Source organism: Schizophyllum commune, assembly GCF_000143185.2.
Source record: "Schizophyllum commune H4-8 unplaced genomic scaffold SCHCOscaffold_2, whole genome shotgun sequence".
Taxonomy (NCBI): domain Eukaryota; kingdom Fungi; phylum Basidiomycota; class Agaricomycetes; order Agaricales; family Schizophyllaceae; genus Schizophyllum; species Schizophyllum commune.
In genome coordinates this window covers 3792412-3805921 of record NW_026089539.1, presented here as the reverse complement: position 1 = coordinate 3805921, position 13510 = coordinate 3792412, and the positions used below count along the sequence as shown (strand labels likewise).

General features: G+C 56.8%; 8 protein-coding genes across 8 annotated transcripts; 6 read left to right on the top strand and 2 right to left on the bottom strand.

Moving 5' to 3' along the window:
* Positions 1-107: 107 nt before the first annotated feature.
* On the top strand, positions 108-1741 carry SCHCODRAFT_02613652 (adenosine kinase). The gene is made up of 5 exons (XM_003036942.2): positions 108-461; positions 515-593; positions 648-814; positions 865-1477; positions 1530-1741. Exons 1-5 carry the CDS (start codon positions 202-204, stop codon positions 1569-1571), a joined length of 1161 nt encoding a protein of 386 aa, XP_003036988.2. The 5' UTR covers positions 108-201; the 3' UTR covers positions 1572-1741.
* A 6-nt stretch (positions 1742-1747) lies between these two features.
* On the bottom strand, positions 1748-2581 carry SCHCODRAFT_02613651 (uncharacterized protein). The gene is made up of 4 exons (XM_003038295.3): positions 2501-2581; positions 2268-2450; positions 2095-2156; positions 1748-2040 (listed from the first exon to the last, which is right to left on the bottom strand). The coding sequence occupies exons 2-4, from the start codon at positions 2403-2405 to the stop codon at positions 1968-1970; spliced, it is 273 nt and encodes a 90-aa protein (XP_003038341.1). The 5' UTR covers positions 2406-2450; positions 2501-2581; the 3' UTR covers positions 1748-1967.
* A 634-nt stretch (positions 2582-3215) lies between these two features.
* SCHCODRAFT_02568034 (uncharacterized protein) lies at positions 3216-3889 on the top strand (the record flags this gene model as incomplete). The annotated part of the gene is made up of 3 exons (XM_003036943.3): positions 3216-3380; positions 3431-3483; positions 3542-3889. 3 exons carry the CDS (start codon positions 3216-3218, stop codon positions 3609-3611), a joined length of 288 nt encoding a protein of 95 aa, XP_003036989.1. The 3' UTR covers positions 3612-3889.
* Positions 3890-4175: 286 nt separating this feature from the next.
* Positions 4176-4986, top strand: SCHCODRAFT_02613644 (uncharacterized protein). Its single transcript, XM_050344617.1, has one exon. It carries the CDS (start codon positions 4251-4253, stop codon positions 4722-4724), a length of 474 nt encoding a protein of 157 aa, XP_050202550.1. The 5' UTR covers positions 4176-4250; the 3' UTR covers positions 4725-4986.
* A 923-nt stretch (positions 4987-5909) lies between these two features.
* SCHCODRAFT_02613639 (NAD(P)-binding protein) lies at positions 5910-7639 on the top strand. Its single transcript, XM_050344616.1, has 8 exons — positions 5910-6335; positions 6392-6444; positions 6500-6668; positions 6726-6733; positions 6790-7055; positions 7111-7234; positions 7285-7424; positions 7475-7639. Exons 1-8 carry the CDS (start codon positions 6298-6300, stop codon positions 7544-7546), a joined length of 870 nt encoding a protein of 289 aa, XP_050202549.1. The 5' UTR covers positions 5910-6297; the 3' UTR covers positions 7547-7639.
* A 653-nt stretch (positions 7640-8292) lies between these two features.
* On the top strand, positions 8293-9555 carry SCHCODRAFT_02488364 (NAD(P)-binding protein; the record flags this gene model as incomplete). Its single annotated transcript, XM_003036945.2, has 8 exons — positions 8293-8330; positions 8386-8438; positions 8496-8664; positions 8716-8723; positions 8788-9053; positions 9113-9236; positions 9294-9433; positions 9484-9555. The coding sequence occupies 8 exons, from the start codon at positions 8293-8295 to the stop codon at positions 9553-9555; spliced, it is 870 nt and encodes a 289-aa protein (XP_003036991.1).
* Positions 9556-9731: 176 nt separating this feature from the next.
* On the top strand, positions 9732-12154 carry SCHCODRAFT_02613634 (Phosphodiest-domain-containing protein). Its single transcript, XM_050344615.1, has 12 exons — positions 9732-10104; positions 10153-10243; positions 10297-10310; positions 10362-10379; positions 10430-10469; positions 10521-10607; positions 10654-10703; positions 10757-10814; positions 10871-10955; positions 11006-11067; positions 11119-11547; positions 11610-12154. The coding sequence occupies exons 1-12, from the start codon at positions 9779-9781 to the stop codon at positions 11889-11891; spliced, it is 1542 nt and encodes a 513-aa protein (XP_050202548.1). The 5' UTR covers positions 9732-9778; the 3' UTR covers positions 11892-12154.
* Positions 12046-13296, bottom strand: SCHCODRAFT_02613632 (uncharacterized protein). The gene is made up of 2 exons (XM_003038296.3): positions 13146-13296; positions 12046-13074 (listed from the first exon to the last, which is right to left on the bottom strand). The coding sequence occupies exon 2, from the start codon at positions 12915-12917 to the stop codon at positions 12111-12113; it is 807 nt and encodes a 268-aa protein (XP_003038342.1). The 5' UTR covers positions 12918-13074; positions 13146-13296; the 3' UTR covers positions 12046-12110.
* Positions 13297-13510: the final 214 nt, after the last annotated feature.

Genomic DNA, 13510 nt, shown 5'->3' with positions numbered 1-13510 from the left:
TCCCGACATGCGAATCGCTTTTCTAGACGACTTCGCCAAGCGCCCGCTGAATGGTACCTCGATCTGTCGTTGAGAACACCTGGAATATTCGCACCGGTTTCAGGTGACTCTGGAGCTCGATGTTCGGCGAAGGACCAGACCTCGGTGACGTTCAGCTGCGAATAAATAGTCGGGGTACCGCGGAGGTGACCCCAGTTTACAATGCCTCCCATGCTGAAATTCGCGCGCCGACTGAGTCCCATCGATTTGATTTGCGCGAAGACAAGGCCCTTGTCGTCCCACCCCCACCACCGCCCCTTCACCTCCTTCCGCCCCTCACACCGCACGATGTCGTCCTACAAGCTCTTCTGCATGGGGAACCCGCTCCTCGACCTCCAGGTCCGCGACGGGGAGAAGCTCTTGGAGAAGTACGGCCTGAAGTCGAACGATGCGATTTTGGCAGAGGAGAAGCATCTGCCGCTGTACGTGGGCTTTTGAGCGTTGTGGGAAGATGCGTGCTGACCGAGATCGGCAGGTACGACGAGATCGTAAAGGAGCACGAGGTCACGTACGTCGCTGGCGGTGCGGCGCAGAACGCGGCGCGTGGGGCTGCGGTGCGTGGGCTTGTCGTTTTTCGCGGTGGGTCTTGCTGACGCGGGCGTTTGCAGTACTGCCTGCCCCCGAAGTCTGTGGTGTACACGGGCTGCGTTGGCGATGACGATCTTGCGGAGCAGCTCAAGGCGGCGAACAAGCGTGAGGGGCTCGATGAGGCGTACCTCGTGAAGAAAGGCGAGAAGACGGGCGCATGCGCGGTTATTATCACTGGCCACGATCGGTGCGCAAGCCAGCTACACATCGCAGTACACCAGCTAATTCCCCTTTCAGCTCCCTCGTCACCACCCTCCGTGCGGCGGAGAAGTTCGAGCAGTCGCACCTTTCGTCCGAGGCGGTTGCGCCGCTCGTCGACGCCGTCCAGTTCTACTACATGGAGGGCTACTTCGTGACCCACGGCCTCGCCTCCGCGCTCGAGCTCGCGGGCAAGTCGGCCGCCAAGTCCAAGTGCTTCGTCCTCAACTTCTCCGCGCCCTTCATCCCCCAGTTCTTCATGCCCGCGATCCAGCAGCTCCTCCCCTACGTCGACATCGTCATCGCGAACGAGTCCGAGGCGGAGGCCTGGGCGTCTGCGAGCGGGCACCCCGCGCCGACCGACCTCGCCGCCGTCGCCAAGTCGCTCGCAATGCAGCCGAAGACGAACCCGGCCCGCCCGCGCGTTGTCATCTTCACGCACGGTGCGGAGGAGACCGTCGTGGTGAGCTCCGCGGAGCCGGACCGCGTGCGCACGTATAAGGTCGACAAGCTCGCGGAGGGCGAGATCGTCGACACCAACGGTGCTGGTGACGCCTTCGCGGGCGGCTTCCTGGGTGCGCTCGTTGCTGGCCGCGAGCTCGACGACTCTGTCGAGGCGGGCCACAAGCTTGCGAAGATTAGCATCCAGCAGGTATGTTTCTCTGGCCTGCTGGGCTGAGCTGGCGCTAATCTCTCTTTTGCAGATCGGCCCGCAGTTCAAGTGGCCGAAGGTCCAGATCCTCTAGATAACTCACGTACTTACCCAGCATTGATACCAAAACGCTCTCAACAGCGTCCCCACCTGTACTCTCATCTGCAACTTGCTTTCCTCAGCGTGTATCCAATAGTATTGTTTTGCAATGTGCTTCCGCTATGAAACTTCGAGTGACGACCCTGCCAAATTGCGCGAAATGCCGGCTCATCAACTGAAGTCCCGGTTTAGATTTGAGCGTACTGGACATTGTCCAAGTCTTTCCATCGCTGGCTGATCGTAGTAATCACCATATTTCCGCTTCTCAAGTACCCAGTAGACATTGATCGACAACATACAACATCCTGCCCGTTCTCGGAGAATACAATAATAAATACTGCGTGATGCTCGTGGTGATTCTTTCTACCCGAAGTCCACCAGAAAGGATGGCTCAGTGACACGTCCCCACAGTGTCAGTAGTGATGATGATACCCTGGGGCAGGTTGTTCGGGTCGTAGTCGTTCCTGCGAAGATTCGTTAGGGGGAAGAGCGGATAACAAGATACGCATTATACGCACAAGTACCAGATGTAGTGCCCCTGCTCCGTCTGGCCGTAGTTGATGCGGATGCGGTTGTTGCACTGGAGGGCGGCGAGTCAGCGACGGCCTATAGACGACGAGAAGGAGGAGGAAAGGGAAACATGAAAGAAGACGGTTAGGACGGATATTGGGATTTGCCACAAACCACCCACCGAAGTCTCCTTCGAGCACTTGTCGGCGCCGCCGCTGGGCGGGCAGTTGATGGGGTCGGCAGGGTTGTCCGGGTTGCGGATCGCGGCGGCGAAGGCGGCGAGGGACACGAGGGCGGCGATAGGGATGAAGGTGCGCATTGTGGTGGATGAAGAAGTCAAACGGCCGAGGTGGGGAAGAGGCTGCTGCTGGTCTGGTGTCAGAGGCTGGCGGAGAACATGAAGAGATGGTCGACCTTATATAGGCGGTGTTCTTTGTGCCGCCCGCACCGGTCAAGAGGCTCACTATTGTGAAGTTCGCCCGCAGGGAGCGAGGCCGCTGTTGTCGGATAGCCCTCGAATGAGCGATCGATCCCAGTATATGCAAGGCAGTTTCATCAGAAAGACAGTTGCTCCATCTCCTCCATAGCGGAAGAGTCGAGTCGCTGGAGTCTGTCAGCGAAGACACAGGATATGTCAGCCTGTAATCCTCACAGCAAGGGACAAATACATGTACACAGTACCGCCGTCTTGAGAGGCCGTGAAACTTCATTTCGATGCCTACCGCGATTCAGGTTCGACAGAGCGATGCGCGACATCGTAGTTCATGGGCTGCCGAGCGCTCATTGTGATTGACGCTGATCGCCGTGCCCGTATCGCCTCCGGATGTGCTGTAGGACTTCGTGTTCGGACTGCCGACCGTGCATCGTCGAGAAACAGATACGTCCGACCTTCACGGGTTTGAGTGCTCGGCAAGATTCGAGCGAGGTCTCAGTACAGCGTCGCGGCGTACGGCGAGAGATCAGTCGCCCGTGAGGGCAGGATAGCCATTGCGGTCCACGATTCTGCCGCGAGTCAGCAGGACGACTCATAACCAGTATAAAAGTCAAGGGCAGACGCACCTTACTCCCAGCATTCGCTAAAGCCCACTTCACCACTTCACCTTTACCAACACCCGCACCCTCAACCACGATGCTCTTCTCTCTCGCAGTCGTCCCCGCCCTCTTCTTTGGCTTCGCCGCCGCCGCCGCGGTCAGCAACGCTGAGAAGCGCGGCGTGACGGACCCGACAAACCCGCAGAACCTCATCAACTGCCCGCCCAACGGTGGTGCCGACGGCTGCCACCTCGAGACGAAGGTGAGCGCGCCCGTCGCCGTCTTCCGAGAGTCAACGCTGACGCTGCCCAGTGCGACCGCATCCGCATCAACTACGGCTACTCGTTCAACGGGCACTATATCTGGTAAGCTTGGAGCGAGTGTTCGTGGTTGACCTGACGTTGGACTCACCCCTTTCGATAGGTACAACTACAACATCAACGACGTTCCGGATGGCAAGCGCATTGAGATCGATAACGAGGGGACGTGCTAGACTCTCAAAGTGGAGGGAGACGGACTGTATTTATTCTTGTGTATCAATCGAATGAGCGCGGCGATGTCGAGCTCATCAAGTCTGACTTGCTACTCGACGATCTCGATGATACTGCCTGACGAGACGAACCCTGCACTGACGCTCATCGTTGGTCGAGTAGATGACAGATGGGGATGTGAGCATAGAGCCTGCAGTTTCGTCAAAATCGGGAAAGGGCTCAAGCTGCAGTCCGCGTCCATTCGAACGAGGGCCGGGGGTAGACGGCAACAGAGTTTGGGATGAGTGATGTTTGTTTGTGCTTCTTTTTTACAAGACACGCAACCTTGGCGCGGGACGCTTACCTCAGCGTGTCTTCGGCTCCAACAAGACACGCACGTGACCCGGCTGATCGGGACGCGCGGCCGGTGATTCCGGCGCCACGCGCGCCTTATCCGATCCCGCGTCTGCCCCTGCGCCTGCCCCCGCCGCCGCTTCCCTTCGTCTGCGTGCTCGTCGTGGACCCTTCTCCTCCCCCTCCTAACTCTTCGACTTCGATATTCAGTGGCTTGGTGTAGATATGGACTCGCTGGCGCCGTTTTTAGCACTCTGTACTATTCATTACAACTAAACAACCTGAACGTTGTCAGTCTATGTAGTAAGATGGATCCCTGTCCATGCGCCGCCGCACGCGTCCTCTGTAGGTCCGCTAACAGCGTCATTTCATTGCTCCTGTCGTGCCCAACATCCCACTGCCCCTTGCCTCACCCCCAAAAGCAAAGAAACGGCGCTTTGTGCATACTTCCCCGCATCTCAGTTTCCCCTCAAGTCCGTCTCTGTCCCTTTACCCTCAGAATCAATGAGGCGAGTGCGCTCCGTTACCATGTAGTAGGTATGCAGGGTATTCTAAGTAAGACACAGCACGAGAAGCACAAGTACGTACCAACAGAACACTGTATGTGCCGGTCAAGAAAAAGCGGCACAAAACAAGTCGAAGCTCGAACGGCAACTTCGCGCACAAAGCGCTCTTCCTGCGCGAGCCTCATCTGGAGCCGCGTAGCGCTGGCGCCATTCTTTGACCCTGCGCTTTTCCCAAATGATCTGTGTAAGTCATCAGTCAAGGTGTCGAGGATGTGAGAAGAAAATGATACGTCAGCTCTTCCAATTCATGTGCGCTCGCTCTGTTGTTGCACTCGCCAGCTCGCAGCGTCTAGACCGTCCAGAATTGTGCCACCAACGCCACATGTTGGTTAAGAGGCTAACAGAATGGAAGAGGGAGCCCGAGACGAAGGAGGGCGAAGGGATTTGTGAGGGGACGCGGGGGCGATCTAGGCCTCATTAGGGGAGCGGTAGTCTGGCAGGGCCGCCGTGTGGCAGGGTATGATCAGTGCGAGAGCGGGCATAGCCTCTGACGGTCCGTCAGCTCAATTTTCACTTCGCTCAAGGGCGAAGGTGAGAAATAGAACTTACCTTCGAGCGTGAACGGGCGGTATCACCTGTTCCGGGCATATATTCGGGGCGGAGCCCGACCTGTTGCTCAGCCGTGCGTGCAGGACATTGTGCAGCGGCATGCGCATGTCTGCGGTGGTAGAGAAATCAATATAAGCCCCATGTTCAAGGATGGAAACCTGTGTGAAGCGGTCGTCTGCAAAGGGGACCGGCAACACCGGTGAGCCGCGAGAAACGCACCTGCCTGCATTGGCTTGCACCGGTTCAGCGTCGACCTGTCAGCGTCACGTACAGAGCCCCATGGCTCACCCAACGAGCTAGGCGGCTTGCCCGTCGAGGCCCGAGCGCGAGCCGGGCGAATATTCTTAGCTTGCGTGTCTTGCGAGAGCCAGCACCTTATTTCTTCACAAGACACGCATCCCCTAGGCCGCCCGCCCAAGATTTGCGTGTCTTGTGGGGTGCTAAGCGTCTGATCCTTCCACAAGACACGCAACTCGCCCGCGGAAGTCGGCGGCGCGAGCTAGATGGCGTCGCGGCGTTCTCTGTTCGGGTGCGCGCGAACGGTAGTGTTTGGACGTTGACAGTGCGCGCAGAAGCGCCGAAAATGGGCAGCATTGAATAGACGAAGTTTGCACGATTCCAGCGATATACAACATGTCGGGGTAGGCTACGATAGGGCGGGCACGGTGGGGGGAGGAGGACGGGGCGCGCGACCTTGATCTGGTTCCGCGCCGGGTCGCCGGCCGTCACGTTACGTCGCCCGCGTTCGGCTCTTACCGGTGCGTGTCTTGGGTCGATCTAAAGGTTGCATAAATGAACTTGTTCTGCACGTGTTTCTTGGCTCTGATCCCCATTTGGCATTCCTCCTTGAATCGAACTCCCACAACCCATCGCACAACGCTGAGCGACTCAAACGTCCTTCTTGCCAAACTTTGGCGGCATGAGCCGCGGGAGGACTATAGAGCACTGTCCCACTTGGACGAGTGATGTTGCTGACTCCAGTTTCCTTGGTTGACTCCACCATTTTCACTATCGTCGACGTTCGTCAACGCTCTATCCGTCCAATCCTGCGGTTCTGTCGGCTTCGTGAACACGCTGCGGGATGAAACTGATCATGATCATGATCTGCAGGCCCTGAGACTTGAGGCTCGATTACAACACAAGGCTGTGCGATGCTCGAATATAAAGGCCTCGGTGGTTGAGGCATCCAAATCCAACTTGCCCCCTCTTTTCCCAGTCCAGCCGCTGATCTGCCATAGCTATGACAGAAGATATCCGTAAGTCTGTTCTGATCACTGGGTAAGGGATTCGCATCCTTCGTACAGATTAGATACTGTTTTGAAGCCCAAATGCAGCTGCAGCGCCGGCAGCATAGGCGATGCTCTGGCACGGGAGTTTCACGCCAGAGGTACGCTCGTCTGATCCCAGACGAGACAGGCTTTGACGACTACGGCCACGCGCAGGTTTCCGCGTATTTGCTACTTCGCGCAATCACGAGACGATGAGCACCCTTGCGCAAGAGGGCATTGAGACGATCAAACTGGACATCACCGACGACGCAGACATTCAGCGCGTCGTTCGCGAGGTTTCGATGCGTACAGGCGGCACCTTGGACGTCCTGGTGAACAATGCGTAAGCCGAAGCGTTGCTATCGCGTATCCGCTCGCTGACATGCCCGTCCTCTCGCAGCGGTGTTGGTGAGCCCTCAAGTTCTTGAAGGCATGTCGCGATGGGTTTGATGTTCTTCTCTCAGGATATTCGTTCTCGGTGGCGGATTCCGATATGGCTAAGGTTCGCCAGCTATTCGATATCAACGTTGTCGGACACTACGCCATGACCCGCGCCTTCATCCCCCTCCTCCTCAAGTCGGACCGCGGCGTCGTCCTCTTCACTTCCTCTATCGGCGGCATTATTCCCATGCCACTGAATGCGGCCTACAGCGCCTCCAAAGCTGCTATCAGCGCGCTCAGTGACACTCTACGACTTGAGCTGGCGCCATTCGGTGTGAAGGTCATCAATGTACGTGGTAATTGGGCGTCCGCCGTATACTGACGACCCGTGCTGACTTGTGAAGCTCGTAACCGGCATGGTGTACTCGAACCTCGCCCCGCGCGTCGTGATAGACGAGGTCTTCCCCGACGGCTCCTTATACAAACCAATCCAGCCTAACTTCGTAGCAATGTTTGCGCGTAGCGTGGGTGAGTCACCACATCACCGTACGCATGGCATCATCCTCAATCGCCCACAGAAACCTCGACGCCGACCGACGTATACGCTAAAGGCGTCGTCGACGAGGTTCTGAAGAAGTCACCAGCATCTTGGTATTGGTCTGGCGGCCTTTCGACTATGACCTGGCTCTTATCCATCTTTGTCCCACGCGGAATCAGTGTAAGATCCCCTCTACCTAGCTGGTGTTTCTTTGCTAATATCAGTGACAGGACTGGATTTTCACGAAGCAGTGTGGTCTAGACAAGTTGGCGACAATTGTCCGCGCGCAAAAGAAGACTTAGGATGGGGATGGAATCCAGTATTGGCCTCTCTTCGTGCTAGATTTAGACTTATGGACATAATGGATTCTCTCCTTTGCGTGAGAGCGCCTTCCACTGTTCAGCGTCTGCTTCGAACGGACGAATATTTGTTGGTTAGATGCGGCCCGGAGCCCCGTTATCTCCTCGGCGTCTAAGCGCCCATGAGCGCTTGCGACAGCCCGTCTCCGTCCAACAGTGGTTCGCAAGGCTCCCAAGCAGCTTGAATCAACGACATATCTATACGTATGAGCAAAGCAATTGTTCTCTCCGGCGACGTGAACGACGGCCACAGCGACCGCTCGGGCTGGTTGGGGCCCTCCTCATCTCTGGCGCTCTCGCACGGGCGTGGTCTATTAGGCGCCCCCCTCTACAGCACCTGAAACTTCAGCACCACATCCTCACACCTGTGCTCAGACCGCCCCCGGATTGTCATTCCGCCTATCTAGGACGAGCGCTCCCTCCCAAGGCGCTCGGTTAGCGCTACCCATCTTTCGTGATCATCGTTTTCCTCCCGCTTAGGCGCAACCGGGGTGCGACGAGGTCTTCTATATGTTTACTCAGGTAGGAGATACACCATATGTCGCCCCTGAGGATGACAAAAGGTGCCAGCGCTCGTATATAAGGACTGCCCTTGTGGCTGTTGGCTTTGTATCGGATTTGCCGCTGCGCACATCCGCATTGCCGCCCACGAAACACGAAGCTACTCTCACTGACAACGAATTAGAACCATGGCGACTGACACTCGGAAGACCGTTTTGATCACTGGGTGAGCTTGAAAGGCTTCAGGCTACTCTTTCGCGTGTACTGACAGCGACACGCAGCTGCAGCGAGAAAAGCATAGGGGATGCGCTCGCGAGGGAATTTTTTGCCAGAGGTACGCATTCGAAAGTTGGAAAGAGGCTCGTGCTGATGCTTTCTCGCCATCGTGTAGGATTCCGCGTTTTTGCAACCTCGCGGAGTCTCGAAACGATGGAAAGCCTTGAGAAGGATGGAATAGAGACCATCAAGCTGGACATCACCGACGACGAAGATATCCAGCAGGTCGCGAGCGAGATCTCAAAGCGCACCGGCGGAACCTTGGATATCCTGGTCAACAATGCGTGAGTGTAACCGCGCCCATTGCAACATCTCTGCTAACACTTCCTCCTTAGAGGCATTAGTGCGTTTGCAGTTTCTTCACAATCAGCTTTTCCACTGGCTCACGATTGCGGTGCCCCTGTCAGGCTACTCATCCGCAGTAGCGGACGCTGACATGGCCAAGGTTCGCCAGCTGTTCGACATCAACGTCATCGGGCACTACGCCGTCACCCGCGCCTTCATCCCCCTCCTCATCAAAGCCGACCGCAGCACCGTCCTCTTCACCTCTTCCCTCTCCAGCATCATCTATCTACCCTACAACGCGGCGTACGGCGCCTCGAAGGCAGCCATCAACGCCCTAGCCGACACGCTGCGCGTCGAGCTCGCGCCTTTTGGGGTGAGGGTTGTCAGTGTACGTGAAAATTAATTCTTGACTTCGTCAAGCGCCCGCGCTTACAGTGATTTTCGCAGCTCTTGACTGGCATGGTCGTATCCAACCTCGCCCCGCGGCTGAATATAGATGAAGTTTTCCCAGAAGGTTCGATATACAAGCCCGTCGAGCACGGCTTTAGGGACGTGTTTGCGAAGGGGACGAGTCAGTCATACATATACTTCTCATTAAGCTCTCCGAAGGATCGCTTACCTGACGCAGAGGACTCAACACCCACCGATGTATACGCCAAAGCCGTCGTCGACGAGGCGCTGAAGAAATCGCCAGCACCTTGGTTTTGGACCGCCGCACTTTCGAGGTTGGGGTGGTTCCTCTCGGTATTTGCATGGCGTGGTAGCTTTGTGAGTTCTTACTCTGCGTCAAGGATGTGGAAAAGCTAACAGAGACCCAGGACGGCATCGTCTCGAAGCAATATGGACTGGACAAACTTGCTGAGACCGTTCGCGCACAGAAAAAGGCTTAGGATGGGAGTAGAGTACTATGGATCGTGGTTTTTCTTATCTAAAGTATACTGCCGAGTGTCGCTTCTTTGCCGTCGTTTATAAATGGAGGAAGACTGCTCGCTCCAATTCCTGAGCGTCAGATTCGGAAGGAACAAATATTGGCTTTGTTGAGTAGCGGCCCGGTCTTCCGGTGCCCCGCCTGAGCGCCCATCAGCGCTTGCGGCGGTCTGTCTCGTTCCAGCAATGGGTCGCAAGGCGTCCAAGCAGCTCGAGGACCAGCGACACGACTACGAGGAGAGCAAGGGCCTGCTCTCCGGCGACATCCGCGACGATGTCAGCGACGTCGACAGCGAGGGGGGCGAGCGCTCGGGGTGGTCGCGAGGCCGGCTGCTCTGCGTGGCTTCATCCTTCATCTTTCTTCTCATAACCGGTGCCTTTGCGAGGGCGTGGTACGTGAGGCCGCCCCCACCACACAACAGCTATACTCTAGAAGGCGCGGGTGAACTGCGCTCGAATGGCACGCATGAGTTCAGGCGGACGGTGCTCATCGTGTCGATAGACGGGCTAAGGTGCGTGGTTCGCTAGTCCAAAGGGAGTGTCGGGCTGACTGTGAGAAGGGCGGACTACCTCGACCGCGGCCTCACACCACACCTCCTCGACATCAGCAAGCAGGGCTTGCGCGCCAAGTCCATGAGGCCTATATTCCCGGTACGGTGCGCGCTCCCTAGCCCATTCCGTTACCGACGTTCCTCCCTGAACAGACCTTAACCTTCCCGTAAGTGTCCTTCACCAAACCTTCTTCCACAACATGCTGAACACGCGTCAGTAATCACTGGGCCCTAATGTAAGATCGCTTGCGCCACCCTACATGAATCACTTTCACCCCCCTCCCAGGACTGGTCTGCATGCCGAAAGCCACGGTATCGTTGCGAATGTGCGTTCGTGTGTCATTGTGTACTTGGCATGCCATTGACGCCATCCACAGAACTTCTGGGATCCGTCCTTGAAGAGCGAGTTCAAGTACAACTCCGCCGCTGCATCCTGGGACCCTGCATGGTGGTACGGCGAGCCTGTGAGTGAAGCATTACGACTCATTTACCCTCTCTGACGCTCGTTAGATGTGGGAAACTGCCGAGAAGGCCGGCCTCATAACTGCGAACCTCATGTGGTGCGTAGCGAAAACCCAGCGTCAGCCCTCCTTGAATGCTCACTGCGACGCAGGCCAGGTCCTCCTAAGATGGCCTCTGGCGCCAGTCCGACGTATTTCGAGCCCTGGAGAGTACGCTGAAAGTCCGTATCATCTTGTCGGTCAGTGTGACTGACGCGGTGCCTCAGGACAAGGTGCCACTCCACGAGAAGTTAGATCAAATCTTAGAGTGGATAGACTTGCCATTGGAGGAACGACCCCAGCTTATTATGGGTCAGTACTTTTCACGCTTTGCTGGCGCTCAACTGATGAACTGCATGCAGCATACGAGCCATCTCTCGACCAAGCGGGGCACTTGACGGGACCTATGTCCGCACTCGTCAATGTGCGTGCTCCTCAACCCGACCCCTTCGCGCGTCTCATGACACCCTCGTAGAAAACCCTCGGCTATGTCGACACCTTCGCCAAAGATCTCGCCACCTCCCTCGCTGCGCGCAACCTCACCTCCATCGTCGACGTCGTCTTCGTCTCCGACCACGGCATGACCGATACCTCCAACCCCGAGTTCATCTACGTCGACGACATCCTCGGGCCCGACGGCATGAAGGCCATCGCGCACGTCGACGGCTGGCCGAGCATGGGCATCCGCTGGAAGGAGGGCGCGAATGTGACCGAATACCTCGGCCGGCTGAAGAAAGCCGCCGACGCGCGCGAGGACGGCGCGTTCGACGTGTTCACGCACGACACGATGCCGGAGCGGTGGCACTTTGCGGGGATCGACCGGATCGCGCCGGTCTACGTCGTCCCGAAGATGGGCTACGCGCTCACGACGCACGAGGAGGGGGAGGACGGGATGAGCAAGGGGGTGAGTAGCGGTCTGCTGTGATCACGTTACGCGCGACGAGCGCGTGCTGACGCTCAACTCAGAACCACGGCTACGACAACCGCGAGCCCGCTATGCACGCGATGTTCGTCGCGCATGGGCCCTTCACCGCCGTCATCAAAGCCCTGCATCAGAGCCGGGACACCCTCGCGCGCCGCTGGCTCTCCCGCCCGAACAAGGGCTGGCACTCCACGGCGGACGACACCTACGTGATGGACACGTTTGCGAACGTCGAGATCTACAACCTCGTGCTGAAGCTCTTGGGCGTCGAGGGTTTCAAGGCGCCGACGAACGGGACGGAGGGCTTTTGGGATAGGTACTTCTAAGATGAACTAGGATGGGGATATGCAAGCATATCCATCCGTGATGGTGAACGAGTTGCTGAATTGTTCGTTCTTGTCCCGGGAGACGTCGTCTTTGATTGGTGCGAGGAGGCACGAAAGTGGCGGGATGCAACTAGAAGAACAGGTATGAGATACGTAATGCAGAGTGACTTCAACGACCGGTGAAACAGAGTATGATGGAATCGATAATCCCCTTGTGAGTCAAGGTAGGTACGTAGGGTCGTCCATGTCGTCCATTGACAAGCGCCCCGTCCCATCAGTATTACAAAATGCGATCATCAGAGATATCGTATCCATATCATATCTGCAACGCGCTGTGATCTCTATGATTGCTGCCACCGGCTCGATGACGCGCTTTCGGACGTCGGGCGGCAGCTGGTGAATGCGCAGGACGGCCTTCGGGCTGAATCCTTCACAAAGTCCACGCCAGATCGGCATCCACGCTTGTGCAATACGCACGGTGGCATGCACATGATCGTCGATGGCCGCCAAGAGCGGTATGCCTTGGAGCAGAGCCTCTGCTCTGGGAAATCCTACAGGAAGGTCGTGCCGCTGTACAAAAGGGATGAGCGTCCCATAAACGAACTCGTCCAGGCCCCATGGGTACACGAGATGCGTGCGCATCGTCTGCCGTAGTGCATCTAGTGCCGAGGTGATAGATGCGATCTCGGGTATCCTATGCAAGTCCTCGAGCAAGCAACGGAAGTTGCTTTGCCCGATTTGAAGTTGATGAGTTGTGAGGTCTTTGCCGAGGTCGTCGAAAATATTCGAGCACACCATGGCGACTATGCGAACCTTGTTGGCGTGCAAGTCCACCTCGGCTGCAATGCGTCGATAGGCGCGCCAGAGATCAGGAGAATAGGCCTTCAGTAACAAGGAGTGCAGTTTTCTTAGATCGCGGAGCATGAGCTCGGACTGAAGCTGAAGATCGCCCAGGGGCTGGACAAGCGATATTCGGTACTGCAGGAAGATTAGCTCGAGCTGACAGAGAGAGAGAGAGAGATGCATTTTACGGGATCATCTGGTCTACTCATGATGTGTTGAGACCGAAGCGGGAGATGTACCTGTTCGTCGGGGAAGAGGGAAGGAAGGAGAGCCGGTATATATGCAGTTTTGCGGCGATCTGGAACCTCTGTCCAGGACGTGTCTAGGTTGTCTGATCGTCCTTTGGCGGAGCATCGCGCGGGAGGGTGAGACGAGGTAAGACAAGAGCAGGTCAGGCAGCGTGATGCTTACAGGGAGCGCGCTTTTGTTCCTTTTCCCCTATAATTTGTCCTTCTGTATATACGGTGTATTAAAGCATGGCCAGGCGCGAGCTAGCAAGGACGTCGTCGTGCTCGATCATCACACAATTGCCAAAGTCAAGTGTGTTAGAGGTTGAAGTCGGAGACGACGGTGAGAGGCAAGAACAGAATGATTATCAGCACAAAGGCCGTCGGGAATAAAGTACAGATCTAATCTAATCGCGGGCGGGACGGCCCGAGGCTGCCAGACGCCAACAAAGTGATGAAGCGGGCCAGCGGCGAAGTTGGATCGATGACCGCGCGACCGTGGCAAGCTATGTGGCAGGTCGAGCAGGCCGTCGTCGATGCGTGGCGAGC